Consider the following 14,580-nt stretch of genomic DNA (forward strand, 5'->3'; position numbering starts at 1 on the left):
ACATCTAATTTTTTTCACAGTCAATTGCTCAGATTTTAAGAAAAAGGCCCCTGAGCCAATGGACTTCTAATAGCATTTCATCTCCCTGAGCAAGCTACCAGCAGCAACATCTTGCCTCTGACCTTTGGGTACTTGTTCTCCCAAACCGAGGCAAGAACATAATGTGGAATTTGGATTGAGAAGACAAAGAGGACCATCTTTATTTCCTTTGCTTGGTTTTAGGAATAGGCCCAGAATGTGACCAAAAATTGTTACCTGCAGTAAAAAGAGACATAGCGGTCACATGGAGAATAGCGGATGTTCTTACTAAGACTTCTCAAGACAGAATCCCATCCAGGATCTGAGGATGCCCAGCTCTGTAAGAGCAGATCCTGAACCAGAACCTCAGCCTGTTCTGACAGAAAAAGCGGTCCAGGAGAGAGTCCCACGGGAAGTCAGTCTTTGTTGGGTTTTTTTCTTCTCCAGGAAACCATCTGCTCCTGATGGTGGTTTTAGTGTGGGATCAGTGGTATGCTGGTAAATATTTAATAACCAGTTCTCCAGGTGGGATAACCCGTGATTTGCAGCAATGCTGATTTCTATGGTGTGAATACTCCCACCCTGGCTGATTTCAGGCTTATCAACATGATGTCACTGAACTTGGAGTTGGGAAGAGAAGTGTAAATTCAGTTCTTGCAAGCCAGCGTGAGCCAACTCTAGCACACCACTGTTCGGGATAGACAAAAAAAATTTTATGAATCTGTGGGGTGGGGTGGGTAACAGTTTTAAGTACCCTAGAAAGTATCAGAAAGCATCTTTTTAGTTAGCAAGATAGGAAAAGGATGCCTTCTCATTAATCCTTAATCCCTATTTATGTTGTTTCACCCTTGGGCCATGATGTGAATTTCCCCAAATCTTCAAACGCACTTTTTAAAGCACAGAGGAATTAAAGGGATTAAGAGTGAGGGCTTTGGCACCTGATGGATCTGGAGAAGTCCAGGCCTCTCCACTCAACAGCTATTTGACCTTGGGCAAAGTCACTTGACATCTCTGGGCCTGTTTCTTCATCTATCAAATGGGATCCTGCCTCAGAAGAGATGTTGTAAGGATTAAGCAAGATAAAGTATGTAGAGCATTTAGCTTAACGTCCGAGAACACAATAAGTGCTCACTAAATGATAGCTATTCAAGATTGAAATCCCTATTTTAAAGAACAGTTAGCTCCATGACTATCAATGCCATTGAGACATAAGGCTAGGAAAGAAGCAAACTTCTGAGCAGAATTTTGCCAACAGATGAGATCCCTGTTCACTGGATGAATGGAGAAACATACAAACACACAGAAAAAAAGGCTACACAAGGTCAACCAAAATCTGGTTGCAAAGATAAACAATCCAGGGAATGACCCCAAGAGGGAAATACCAAATCTTCCATTCTTCTAACTATGGTGTTCTGAGTTTCCACCATCAAGCAGCCAGGATCTCTTGTTATTAAAGCAGTGGAGCCTTGACACCTACCATGCATTTTCCAAAAGGAAGCATCCATCCCTGAGGACCTGTATATCCCAGAGGTTTCTTTTCTTCTAGGCATAATGGCGTTTATAAGTCCAATTCCGCCCTATGTGGATTTTATAGCAAGAAAGCGGGGTGGTCCAATGCCTCGATGTGGGCTTTCTACAGGCAGCAAAACTTCGCTAACTGGCAGCTGCTGTACTACAAGCGGAAGATGAGCTTTGTTAGTTGCAGAAAGATCCCTATTTGGATGGATTGGTGGATGACGGGGTGAACGGACGAATGACAGATTTTAGGATGTCACTGTGAATTGCATCTGAGTCTCTGCTTTACTTAGAAAAAAAAAGCCCTTCCCAATTTCATCATGTGCCAATTCAAACACATTATCATTTCCCAGCATCCTCATTAATTTTACTGCTAGCAGGAGAGTCTATTTCAATTGACAAGATGATCGGGTCCAAAACGGAGTGGAAACTGAGCCTTCAATAATGAATGTGCTAATTACCCTTCTCTGAGAGATGCAAACCTCTATATAGGCAAAGCAAGACTTGCTTTATATGTACAGACTCATAAGTCTTTATCCAAACCTTTGGGACCAACTGTGTTTCAGAATTCTGATTTTTTTCTTTTTTGGCGTTTTAGAAAGAAAATATGGAGCATATATACAGAACATCACACTCTTCAAGGGGACTGGGGCAGCACCCTATCATCAAACACTATATTTCTAGAAAAAAATGAATGAATATTTACACTAAGTGCACAATCAAGGTAAATGATGGTCACCAATAGCTTCCCATCACTCAGGTCATGTTTTGCTGCTAAAGAAGTTATAAAAATTTTTTTGGTTCTCAAGACCCTTTGGATTTGGGAATTGGATAAGGGGTTGTGAACTGTGTTGGGATTATTCTAATTTGAGACTAAATTTCCAGGAACTGACTAGAAATGAGTGGACCTTGACAGAGAAGCAGACGGGACCAGATGTGAGCAAGCACTACAAGTCCTAGTGCCACCTCTCCCCAATTCCACTCACCCCAAGCCCACTGCCATCTTCCCTTGTTGCAGTGGGAAAGAACAGGGCAGACCCCAGGCCAAAGAGGGGAGTGAAGAGTTCCCTTCCAGGCAGGGTGCAGCACACATGCCTGGGGTGAAGGTGGGAGGAGTTGTTCCAAAGCCTTGAGTCTCCACAGTCATGCGCTCTCCTCTGGAGCTACAGGAGCAGCACAGTCATCTGTGTCTTATTGCCTCAGGCTGTCCCCGGGAGACACCATTGGACCCACTCTTAACGGGGGAGTCCAGGCAGGTGAAATCTTGACTTTCATTAAGAGAGTCCAGACACTCAAGGGCTGAGCTGCCCAAGCACAGAGAACCCACTCCTCACTTAGAAAAACATACGTGGCTAAAAGGCAACCACGCTTTGATGTTTCAAATAGGACACGGGCACCGAAACCCAACTACCATGTCGTAGTGAAAATAGCTGGCATTCCAGTGCTTTCTATGGCAAGCACTGCTCTGGGTACGTTACCTCCTTTGAGCCTCATTCTGACTTACAGATGAGGAAACTGAGGCACAGAGAATTGCTCAAAGTGGCACAGCCAGTAAAAGCTAAGTCAGGATTTGGACCCGGGCAGCCCAGCTGGAAAAGCACGTGCCCTTAACGATGAAACGATCGCCTCCTCTGTTTCAAGCTAAAGCCCAAAAGTCTTCAATTAATTTAGGGAACAATCTGATGTCAAAAAGAAGACTAATTCGACAAAGTAATATTTGCCAGGGGACGCCAGGATACAGAAGGGACCCCAACTTGCCAAGATAATGATATATAAATACATAATTTTCTTTTTAAAAAATAACAAAAAGGCCATTCTATGTTTATTGCTTTGCAACTAAATTTTTGTTATTTAACTTGATCTATGGAGAGCACCTCTCCATGTCAGAACCTCTTTTGATGACTGTGGAGTTTATCAACATATTTAACCAATTCCCCCAAAGACCTTTAGGTCTTTGCCAGATTGTCGCTCTTGTGAAAAAAAATGCAGCATCGTTCTGAATAATGCACGTAATAGCAATTATCATATTTAAGTTGTTTTCCCCTTGTCATGTGCTCCCCCCTGCCCCGGAAAGTCTCATTTTTCTCAAGCCTGCTTTTTTCAGGCATTACAGGGGATATGGTGGTGAAGAAAACAGACGAAATCCCTGCTCTCTGGAGCTTCTGTCCTGGGGACATGGCGGGAGCAACAGATAATACACATGTGATAATCAAGATACTTTGAGATAGCACTAAGCGTCATGAAGACATTGATAGGATGATGTGATAGTGACAGAGTAGGGAGTGGCTTTTAAATTGGGTCATCCAGGAAAGACTCACTCAGAAGGCGACATTTGAGTGAAGTCTCTGATTTCGCCTGCTCTCCTCTCTGCACTGATTTAATTGCCTCATTTCTCCACTCCTGCACTCAAATGGACATCTCTACAGGAGTGGGAGAACGCGGCAGGAGCACCTGTCACTCAGGAGGCAGGACGGGGCGACCCCGGGAGATCCTGAGAGCTTTGATCTCTATCCGCCCCCTGGTGCAAAATCACCAGTTACCTCTGTTCTTCATCTTGATCATGGACGCCTGGACACGTCCTAAGCCAGCTTACAGACTGTAAAAACAGCTGAGAAGCAAGTGTTTTATCCCAAATGAGGGTTCAGGAAAAGAGTGAAGTATCTGCAAAAATTGCTCTGGTCACCACTGTGGGTAGACGTCTTCAAGTGACCGCTAGGAGCAAAATATGCTTGGCAGGTACAATGAATAGAGATGAGACAGCGCTCAACACCCTCTTCCCTTGATTTCTAGGAAATAGCATCCCCCAGAAGGCTTCAGGAGGAGGAAATTATGGTCCAAAAATTATAGCTTTGGGCCCACCTATCTGCCCTAGAGCCTCATCTCCCACCATGAGCCAGCCCCTCCTGCAAGCCACACGAGGAGCTCTGTTGAAAAAGGCATACAAGGCACCCGCCAAGCCCTTAGCAAGCCCCACTTCATTTCATCTTCACAGCGATCCTCTGACATAGCTCCTATCATTCCCCCAGTTTACAGATGAGGACACCGAGGCTCAGAGAGGCTAAACGACTTACACAAACTCTCACATTTAGGAAGTGGCGGGGCAGGCGGAGGACTCAGCCGGTCCGCCTGATTCTTAGACCCACAGTTAACTACCAAGATACTCCACTTTCCTGGTTCGGATGCTCAGAGAGACTTGCCGGACGTCACACAGTCAGTCAGTGTCAGGGACATCCATTAGGTAAGCTAAATTAAGCTGCCGGAAGGAACAACCCCCAAACCTCAACGTCTGAATGCAACACAGGTTCATTTCTTGCTCACCCTCTCTGTCATCAACGTGGGGCTCTGCTCACTATAGTCACTCGGGGACCCTGACTGAGAGGCGCCCCATCTCAACACAAGCTTCCACCATCAACACAGCAGAAAAGGGAACCTGACTTGAGGACCGGGTTGTAAAGTGTCCCCTGGCGTGCCATTGTCACTTTTGCTTGTGTATTTTTGAACACCTGACTTCAAGGAGCCGGGAGGACCAGGGACTCTGGTGAACAGCACTAACGACTACCCCGCCAGGCCGGGGGAAGGAGCGCCAACTTGCCATGCTTTTCTCGGACAAGGTGTGTCGTCAGCCCACTGTGGACCACAAAGCCCAGGTTGTTTGTTTCTTTTCCTCCCCCTATTGATCTTCCTTTTTGGTTTATTCGCCACTGAAAATGAAACATCAGAGAGACTGATTCTGTCTAACCGGGCCCTTTCTTTATCAGTGGCTTCACCAGAGCAAGGCCGCAGGGCTTTTTAGGGGCCCTGGGAAGCCCGCTGCGGTTTTAGCCCATTTAGCCTGCTGCCTGAAAGTCGCAATAGATTTCAGGTCGTCTTGGAAGTCGATGTTGGCAGAAAACCTCCATCTTCCCGATCGGGCCTGAATATTTAAGACTTTGAAAGCCAGGCTGGGACCAGATTTAATTTCAAAAGGGGAAGGGGGGCTGCTTGAACTTCAAGAAGAAGGCTGGAGGCACAGCGCGGGCTGCGTTAGCAGAGGAGACAAGCTAAAAAGCCCTGTGGTCTTGAAAGAAACGCTCCAAAGTGAAATGCTAAGGCTTCCAGCTGGTGAGCCTTAAATCAGACTTCAAAAGCACCGCCAGTTTAAATATTGTTTATAGGACTGAAGTGTGGCTGCTCCTTCCTCTGGCTGGATTTTAAATATTCCCTAATTTGATTACTCCAGGGAGAGGCAGGCAGAACTAACGTTAAATGAGCTTAACTGTTAATTATTCGGAGGGCTTTTTATGGTGTAATCAAACATAAAGTCTTACAAAAAGCTTGGAGGCACATTCTCACCCCGCCCTCCCCAGCCCCACTTCCTCCACCTTAGCGGCTGGGTGGATTTCTCGTGTTGCGGCTGGGAGCCGGGAGATGTTCGATGTTCGGCAAGGTCCTGCCAGTGAAGAGCGCACACACCCTGCCCCCGACCTGGGCTGGTGAAAGCCTTTGATTCTGTCATTCAGACGCCCATGACATAAGAAGCCAGTCTTACGTAGTTTATCTTGATCACCTTTTGTCTCCTATATCTGAGCACTGATTCCCGCTACCAGCACTCAGCAGCCCCTGATAAGTCTAGAACACTGTCAATGGCTCCCGCATCAAACTGGTCTCCATCTTTTACCCTCACTGGTCTCCATCTTTTACCCTCAAGGCCCTGCTCTATGCTAGGTGACAGCCAGCCAAATGTTGGATCCTGGCCATCTAAAATCCTTTCTGCAGAGAAAAAGGGGATAAAGAGAGAGATGGATGGATGGACGATGGAAAGAGAGATCAATAGATCAATCAATCAATAGACAGATAGATAGGTAGGGGTAGTTGACAGAGCGCACAACGAGTCTTCCTGTCTTATCAACAGGGACCCACCACCCCATAGCCACAAGCCCAGAATCTAAAAGGCTCTGAAAACCCAGTTTTTCCATAACTCTTTTGGCAGCAAAATATGACATGAGCCAAACCGATTTGGTGGCAAAACTTGACTTGAAGCTATTTATAATCTTTATTTATCCCACCTAGTATAAATATTCATACATACTGTTGTAGAAATATTAATGTGTCTGATTACAGGATGCTGTCCCAGACCCCAGTGGAGGGGTTATGTTAATCTATGGTATACGCAGCGTATGGCCTTTCCAAAATGCCAAAATCCTGAATTTGGCAACACATCTGGTCCCACAAGTTTCAGATAAGGGATTATGGGTATGTCACCAACAGAGCCTACCGGGGCTTCATTCTCATACCCAGACAGTTCCCAACCCACGAGGGGAGGATCTGGGTTTTGTGGGACCTGAAGTTTAATTGGGGGGAGGAGGTGCTTTAAGAAAAAGAATACAAAATTACAGTACAAAATTAGGTAGAGGGCCCTGGAGGGACCCATGCAAGTGAGGGTCCTTAGATTCACTGTAAATATGCATCTGGGTAGGTGACTCAAGCCCTCTGAGTTTGTTTTCTCATCCGTAAAATGGGATGATAATAATTATATCACAAGGTTTTGTTGAGATGATTCCGTGAGAATGCACAGAAATATCTTGCACATTGGATGGACTTTTGCTCAATAAACTCCAAACCAATGATTTTCACTGTGCAACTCACCCCACAAGCTCCCTCCAACATCACCCAGCAATATTCTTTCTGTGTTCCTCAGAAGTGCCCCTGATGGTGGCACCCTTAGGCACCAGAGCAGACTGAGAGTCAGAAATGAACACGCTTTTCAATTCACCCTCGGGAGTAACCACAGACCCGCCATGGAGTCTGTGAGAGGACCTGAGTCCAAGATGCAAATAGATGCAGAATGCATGCAAATATAGTCCACCTCCCTCAGCGCCGACCCAGGAAGTGGTGGTCTCTCCTCAGCTCGATTTTCACTCACAAGACCCTGCCCTGGAGCCCTGTCCCTCCCACCGCTTCACAGAGTACAGGGTGGGGGAAGAAAAGCATGAGATACCAGCTGCCATCCGCCCTCTATTTATTGCATTTCTTAAAAGAACTTGTAATAAACCAAGGCTCTGGAGATGGAAAACTCATTAAGCTGTTTCTCACTCAGGGACCCAGGTGGAAGCAAGAACACGATTAGGAAAATCACTAAGGACAAGTCCATGGGACAGAGGTGGGAGCACTTTGTCACAGCACCAAAGGTAACCATCAGCGCACGTTTCTACCCCTTGGCTACCAGCCCCAAACTTGTGTCGCAGGCGTTTTTTGCCAGTCTTTTCTCTGATAAGACTTTTTTTTTTCCTAGTTGGTTTTCTGAGTGAAAGGAAGTCAGAACCACATGCTGTTTTTGTGAATTTTAATTAAAATGATTATCTGGGGATTATAGGAGAAATGACGTTTGGCTGGACACCACTTCACGGAGAAGGGAAGGAGCAGCTGAGGAGCCGCTTAACAAGATGTCACCAGAAGGAAATGGGCTCGCCTCACTCTGTGTCATTAATCAATAATAGTCATTCTCTCTCTTTCTCTTTTTTCTTTTTAACCCAGTTAGAAAATAAGAAGTGAGTGGTTCGACAGACAGGGTTTCCCACAAACTACGACCTGTGTTTATTATTAAGAGGACATCAAGAGGTCTATTCTTTTCACTCCAAACCTCAGATCTCCCAAATTCATCCACTCAACAAACAAGAACCATAACAGTAATAATGGCAGGAGATGACACTTAAATAGCTAAAGGTAATTGAGAGAGCACATGACTAGAGTGGTTGCTGAAGCTGCGCCCTTACCCACAAAATGGACGTAATGCTGGTTGCTGCCTACCTCACACCATTAGGAAAGAACCCCAGGAAACAATATGCAAACTCATTTTGAAAATGTTAAAATGCTGAGCGTGATTGTGGTCATATAAATTTTGGAAGCCACTTTTTAGCATAATTGCAATGGGCCAGGTTCTGTGCTAAGGAAGCTCCTTGGGTGTATTAGCCTGTTCTATCCTCTTAATAACCCCATGGGACACCAGTCTCATCTCTAGGTGGGAGAGCAGGAAGTTGGAGCTCAGAGAGGCTAAGTGATCTGCATGAGGTCACACAGCTGGATAATAGCAGAGCCAAGAGTTAATCCTGGGTCTGCTTATTAAATACTCGGCTCTTCAAACGCATGTTCTCCATGGTATCATGCTTATAATTGCTGCTCATGAAGAGTTTCACATTTTCTTGCTCCTTCATCAGAGTGCTCCCGGATTTGAGAAGTAGAGCCTTTGTTTTTATCACACAGAGTTGCTATGGAGATGTCGTGGGCGTCCATCTCAAGCGATGCACAGAGGAAAGCAGGGGGAGCCATGAACCTTGAAAAGATGTCCTTCAGGAACAGTCCCACCTAAAACTGGAGGAGACAGTGAATCACCACAAAATCTAATTCCCCAGGGAAGTTTGGGGGTGAAACTCTGAGCTGCAGCACGGTCCACTCTGACGGTGGGGGAGCACTAAATTAGGAGTCAGGAGACCTGGCTCAGTCACTGTGACACCATTCACTGTGTGGGGTTGAGCAAGTCCTTTCCTCACTCCTGACCTCAGTTTCTCCACCTGTAAAATGAGGACTTTGAAAGAGAGACTGTGATCAACTCCCATAGCCACTGATATTTTTCCGTATGTGTTGAGCTTGTCAGTGCCAATGCAGATCGTAAGAGCCAGGCAGGCTGTGTAAATGAACAAATCAGCCTGGGTGCAATGCAATAGGGAGTGGTGAGGGCTGCGGCAGATAGGAGTACCCCCACACAGCTAAAGGGAGGAAACCCTGCTCAGCTCCAGTTCACTTTGCCCCGTGGGATGGGAGACTGGGGCTTATCATTTTCAAGAGAGACCAATAACCTAGGTTTTTATATAAAAATCTCCCCAATTTGTAAAGTTCTGGGCAGCTAAACATGTCTCCCTCCCCCTGGCCACCAGTTTGAAACACTTGCTTCTGAAAAAAGTATAAGGAATCATTCAGAGAAATCTTTTCCTTTGTTGCCGAGAAGCAGTCCCTCTGAGCTGGAACACAGCAGCTGGTTAACACCGCCCCTGCGTGAAATGTAAAAAATAGGAAAGAAGCATTTGGGGATTTAAGTCAATTCAGAGAGTCAGTTCAATAAAGGGGAAGCAAGATGCTGAAACTGCCTGTCACATCCTCCCCCCACGTTTTATTTTTCTGCCACTCTCAATTAATCAGAAGTGTCACCTCTTCACTTTGGATTTCCTGGCTGAGGTTATTAATTGAATTTTAATTAATGGCAACTTTAGGAGCACAAGTTGAAATCCTAGCACGAGGAAGACGCACACAGAACTCTGGATGTGGACAATTCTCCAGAGGTCACTCCAGTCCATCCTCTTTGTTTTATAGATGAGGAAACTGAGGCAGGGCAGTGACTTGCTCAAGGCTCCCCTGAGGTCCCCTGGCTCCCAGTCCATGCTCATTACAAGACTCCAGGCTGCCCCGCCTCACGCAATCTGTCCAGCCTCCAAAAGGGACACTGATCTGAAGAGCTGGTTTCCAGAGTCAGGAATTCATGTTGTGCGAGATGAAACAAGAAGAGGCAACTTCCACATATATTATCCCTGAGCTCTGACATCCTCTCTCTCCAGGGTGGCAGGGAGTAGGCGGGCTTCCTGTGAAAGCTCTTGACCAGCTGCAATGTCAGGACAAAGGGGTCACTGCATCAAGCTCTTAATTTATCAAGGGAGAGAACATGCCAACTTTTGGTATTTGCTTTTCCTTTGTCACAGTCATTTTGTAACCTGTATGACCCCTAGGAGATCTGGGCAAACCCAGTTCAAACTCCAGTTCCCTAGTCTGTCACATCCTGAAGCATTCCATCATTTAGGTAGAATTTCAATGAAGATTTTGTTGGGGAGGGGGCTGCCACAGGGAGAGACCACATCTTAAGCCCCACAGCTTTCCCCGTATCTGGTCTTCCCCCTTCCCCCACCTTCTTCTTCCCCTCTGCAGCCAAGAAATCCCTCCCCTCTTCCAGAGCAGGGAAGTTCCACCCACACTTAGGACCCCCGGTGGTAGCCAATCAAAAAATTACTTCTGATCACTCCCAGTGGATTCCTTGGGATGAATCCTGCTAGAGAGAATTCTCTCCACTCAGCTATTTATTAAATGTTGGGTGATCGTCAGTGCTGCCTCTTCTCCTTATCTTCTTTCCCAGGGTATCAAACACTACGAGTTCCATCAAAGGAAGACCTTGGTCTGCCCTGCAAGAGCTTTCATTTTAAGTGTTCTCAAATGAAATTATTTCTATTAATTGAGCATAAACTATAGCCCAGGCCCATATTGAGCTCTTTTTCTGGAGCATCTGAGGGCCTATTCTTCCCCACTGTAAAAATCCAGTATTTTGGAGGTCATAAAGAACCATCAGCATGAGATCAAGCGCATTTTCAATGCCACTCAAAAAGGCACGGCTTAAAGTATTGTGTGTGTGTGTGTGTGTGTGTGTGTAAGGAAGATTGTCACTGAGCTAGCATCTGCACTGATCTTCCTCTATTTTATTATGGGATGCCACCACAGCATGAGTTGATGAGCAGCACCAGGTCCGTGCCCAGGATCTGAACCTGTGAACCCTGGGTCACTGAAGTGGGGCACGCAAACGTAGCCAATACACCACTGGCTGGCCCCTGCTTAAAGCATGATTCGGCAAGGCATAATAATCAGCCTTGGGGTTAGCCTGACCCGGATTTAAGTCCTGGCTCTGCCACTTGCTAGATGTGCGATCTTGGGCAAGTTAGGAAGCCTCTCTAAGACTCGGATGATGAGTTAAGTGAGGACATGACCTTGCACAGCACATTCTGAAGTGACTCCAATCATGCAAGAAGGTTCACACACACATGCCTGACTCCTTTCCTTCCCAAAATTCACATTCCCCTCACAGAACTTCCCCTACCTACCCTTTAGTTACCTCCTAGGGCTTGTCATCCAGACCTTCCCACCCACCACAGCCGTGGCTCCTTCCGCCCTAGGAGTGCCACCCCATCAGACAAATCTGCTTCCCCCCATTCCACCTCCTAAATGTCAGGCCTAGAATTTCCTCCATCTTGTGTTCTTCAGAAAACCCCCAGTGACACAAATCTTCACTCTTTGAGGCCTAGGAGTCAAATGGGTGAACAAGAAGTTGATACGTGCCATTTGAGGTCAAAACCAAGATATAGCTAAAGAAATGAGACCCAGCCTCCCACAGTTTAAAAATCAACTCTGATGGTTATTACAAAAGAAAAGTCAAAAACAGTCCTGGTCCATGGCAACGTCATTGGAATGTGTGTTTGGCTTCCTGGGGTGACTGCTTGGGCAACCATGGCGCTCGCTGAAGAGAGCAAGTCCCATCACATTTGCTCCAAATAATACACATTTTTAACTTACCTCAATTTGTGACAGAAGGACACTCTAGACCCAGGATCTCTCATGACGTTGGAAAGAGCCAAAGGAATTCACATTCAGAGCCAGGTTTTCACTTTTTTCTTTCCTGCTTTCCTTCCTTCCTTCCTTCCTTCTCTCTCTCCCTTCCTCCCTCCTTCCTTCCTTTCTTTCCACCCTCCTTTCTCCTTCTCTCCTTCCTTTCTTTTCTTCCTTCTTTCTGAAATCCCTGTCCTCTTTCTTTCCTTCAGACCAAGAAATTCAAAATTCCCGGACTACGTCCCACTGCCCGCAAACCGAGCCGGCGAGGCTCCACACTCAGTCTGTCTCGGACCAGCGGGGGGTCGTCCCCCCAGAGCAGCATGGTCTCTGTGAACCCCGGCTCAGATGAGCCCCCGAGTGTGACCACCCAGGCCACGTGCAGCAAGGACGTTGAGGACAATGAATCATCTTCAACCAAGCAGGAGGAAGAACCTCTCCATATCAGTAAGTCCTACCTGCGACCTGATCAGTCTGCCTTGAAGCTAGACATCAAGAACCCCTCCTGCTCCCCCTCTGCCCCCACTCAATTAAAGGAGACACAGGGGTCCCCTAGCCCTGTTCAATTTCCTGGGATCCGTTTGCTTTCCCCCAGGGGAGATCAGAAATAGACTCCATATCATGGGTTACCCCAAGCCATTTCCCCTTGGGAGACCCCCCCAGAGGTCATCAATTGCTCTCTTTAAAATTCTAACAATATATTTTGGTTAGCCCAATTTATAGAAAATATTGTCATTTTAACACGTAATCAATATAAAAAATGATTCATAAGATATTTTACATTTTTTTCATACTATGCTTTTGAAATTTGATGTCTACCTTTTTAACAGATTTAGTGAGATAATTTGCATACCATAAAATTCACTCATTTTTAAGTGTACTATTCAATGATTTTTAGTAAATTTACATAGTTGCGTAGATATCACCACAATCTAATCTTAGAAAGTTTCCATCATCCCAAGAGAAAACCCCTCATCTATGGGCAAGCCTTCTCCTCTCCCACCTCCAGCCCCAGGCAACCACAAATCTGCTTTCTGTCTCTAGGAATTTGCCTTCTCTGAATGTTTTATATACAGAAGTTGTATCACTCTGTGACCCCCACTTTTTCAGTGGTCCATAATTTGGGGGACAAGTGTTCTTTAGAAAATCTGTTGAAAGCTATGGGCCCTCTCTCCAGAAAAAAAAAAAAAATTCAAACATACACATATACACAGTTTTCATACTTTTTTAGGGGGAACCTGTGGGCCTCCACCAGATAGAATTGTGGATGGATCCCATAAGTCGTGTAAAATATTCATTCTTAGAACTACCTGGTTTGAGCTTGTGTAGTAAAAGGAGAGAGGAAAAGAAAGGATTTATACAGAAAGATGGAGACGGTAAAAGGAAGAAAGAAAAAGGGGCATGAAAGAGGCTGGCCCACTGGGAAGTTATTGACTCTGGTGCGTGGGACACCTTCCTGCTGTGTCCCTGTCCCCATCTGCTGTGTCCTCTCAGTGACGTCCACGCTGAGGCCTGCCTGCCCAGCCAAGTGTTATTTTACACCATCTAGAATGCCCATGGCAACCAAGGATGGGCTGGGCTGAGCAGACAAGGATTGCATGTAGTGTAGATTCAAAGAGGTTAAACAAGAGGTCACGGTAGACCAGAAAGCCCGGCAGGAACCCTGATCATCAAAACTAGAAATAGCAGAAGTACAAAAGTCCTGTAGGCGGTCAGGACTCAGAGTAATGACTGCCAATGAGAAAAATTCCCACCATCCTCCTTGTCAAGGATGAAGAAAGTCTCCAAGCCCTGACAGGCTATTTGCTGAACAGAATTATTACCCGAGATGAAGAGGAACTAAGAGAAACTGTCAGCAGACGTGTGACTCATGGACTTCTTGGACCCTCTTTCATTTTAACACGTATTTATTGAGTAGCTACTGTGCGCCTGGAACTGAGAGTTATGGTACCTGCCCTCCCCACACTTATATTTCAGAAGGAGGAAGCACACAATAAATGAGAAAACCATAAAAAGCAGGGCAATTGCAGATAATACATGATTAGAAGATAATAAAACGAGATGTTGGGCTAGAGAAAGACTAGTTTAGCCAGAGCAGTCAAGGAAAGCCTCTCTCAGCTCTGACTTTGGAGCTGACACCTGAAGAGATGAAGCCACGGAGGGAAGCGGGGGTCAGAGCGTTCACGGCCTTTGAAGGGCAACGTAAGGACCTCAGAATTATTCCAAGTGCAACAGGAATTCTCCGGAAGGTTTTCAGTCCAGGAGTAACATGACTTGCTTTTCTTTTCAAAAGCGTCTGTGTGGTTATTAACGTTATATCCATGCTGTGTGTCTTTTAACTCTAAAAGCCTCGCTCCTAGATAACAAGAGCAGAGAAGCATCCTCAGCTTCAAGAACTCAGTCCCAGAACCTGCATAAGGTCCTCCCAGTGGCAGCCTGAATGCTGGAGGGAGGAGCGAGCAGGGGAGGAAGGAGACCGTGCAGTGAGGGGAGGGGCGAATGGTGCCACTTCTCCAGGCACCAGAAACACTGCAGACCCTTCCCCAATGGCCACCTTCCTCCCCATCGAACCGGTTGCCTACTCCAATCCGTACTGTTTCCTAAAGCTCTTTTCAACCCCACCCTCTTCATTCCTATTGCTTTCGTCTTAGTTCA

The 14,580-nt window shown here is 46.1% G+C and overlaps 1 protein-coding gene across 1 annotated transcript in view; it reads left to right on the top strand.

Annotated features, from left to right (window-relative positions):
* The window catches only part of CCDC60 (coiled-coil domain containing 60), a 157,737-nt gene that overhangs the window by 126,447 nt on the left and 16,710 nt on the right, over window positions 1-14,580 (top strand). The window contains exons 7-8 of the mRNA XM_046641027.1: window positions 7,610-7,700; window positions 12,138-12,372. Coding sequence (XP_046496983.1) covers window positions 7,610-7,700; window positions 12,138-12,372 — 326 coding nt within the window. The remainder of the gene's footprint in view (window positions 1-7,609; window positions 7,701-12,137; window positions 12,373-14,580) is intronic.

The sequence above is a fragment of the Equus quagga genome, chromosome 15, assembly GCF_021613505.1.
Source record: "Equus quagga isolate Etosha38 chromosome 15, UCLA_HA_Equagga_1.0, whole genome shotgun sequence".
In the NCBI taxonomy this organism is placed as follows: domain Eukaryota; kingdom Metazoa; phylum Chordata; class Mammalia; order Perissodactyla; family Equidae; genus Equus; species Equus quagga.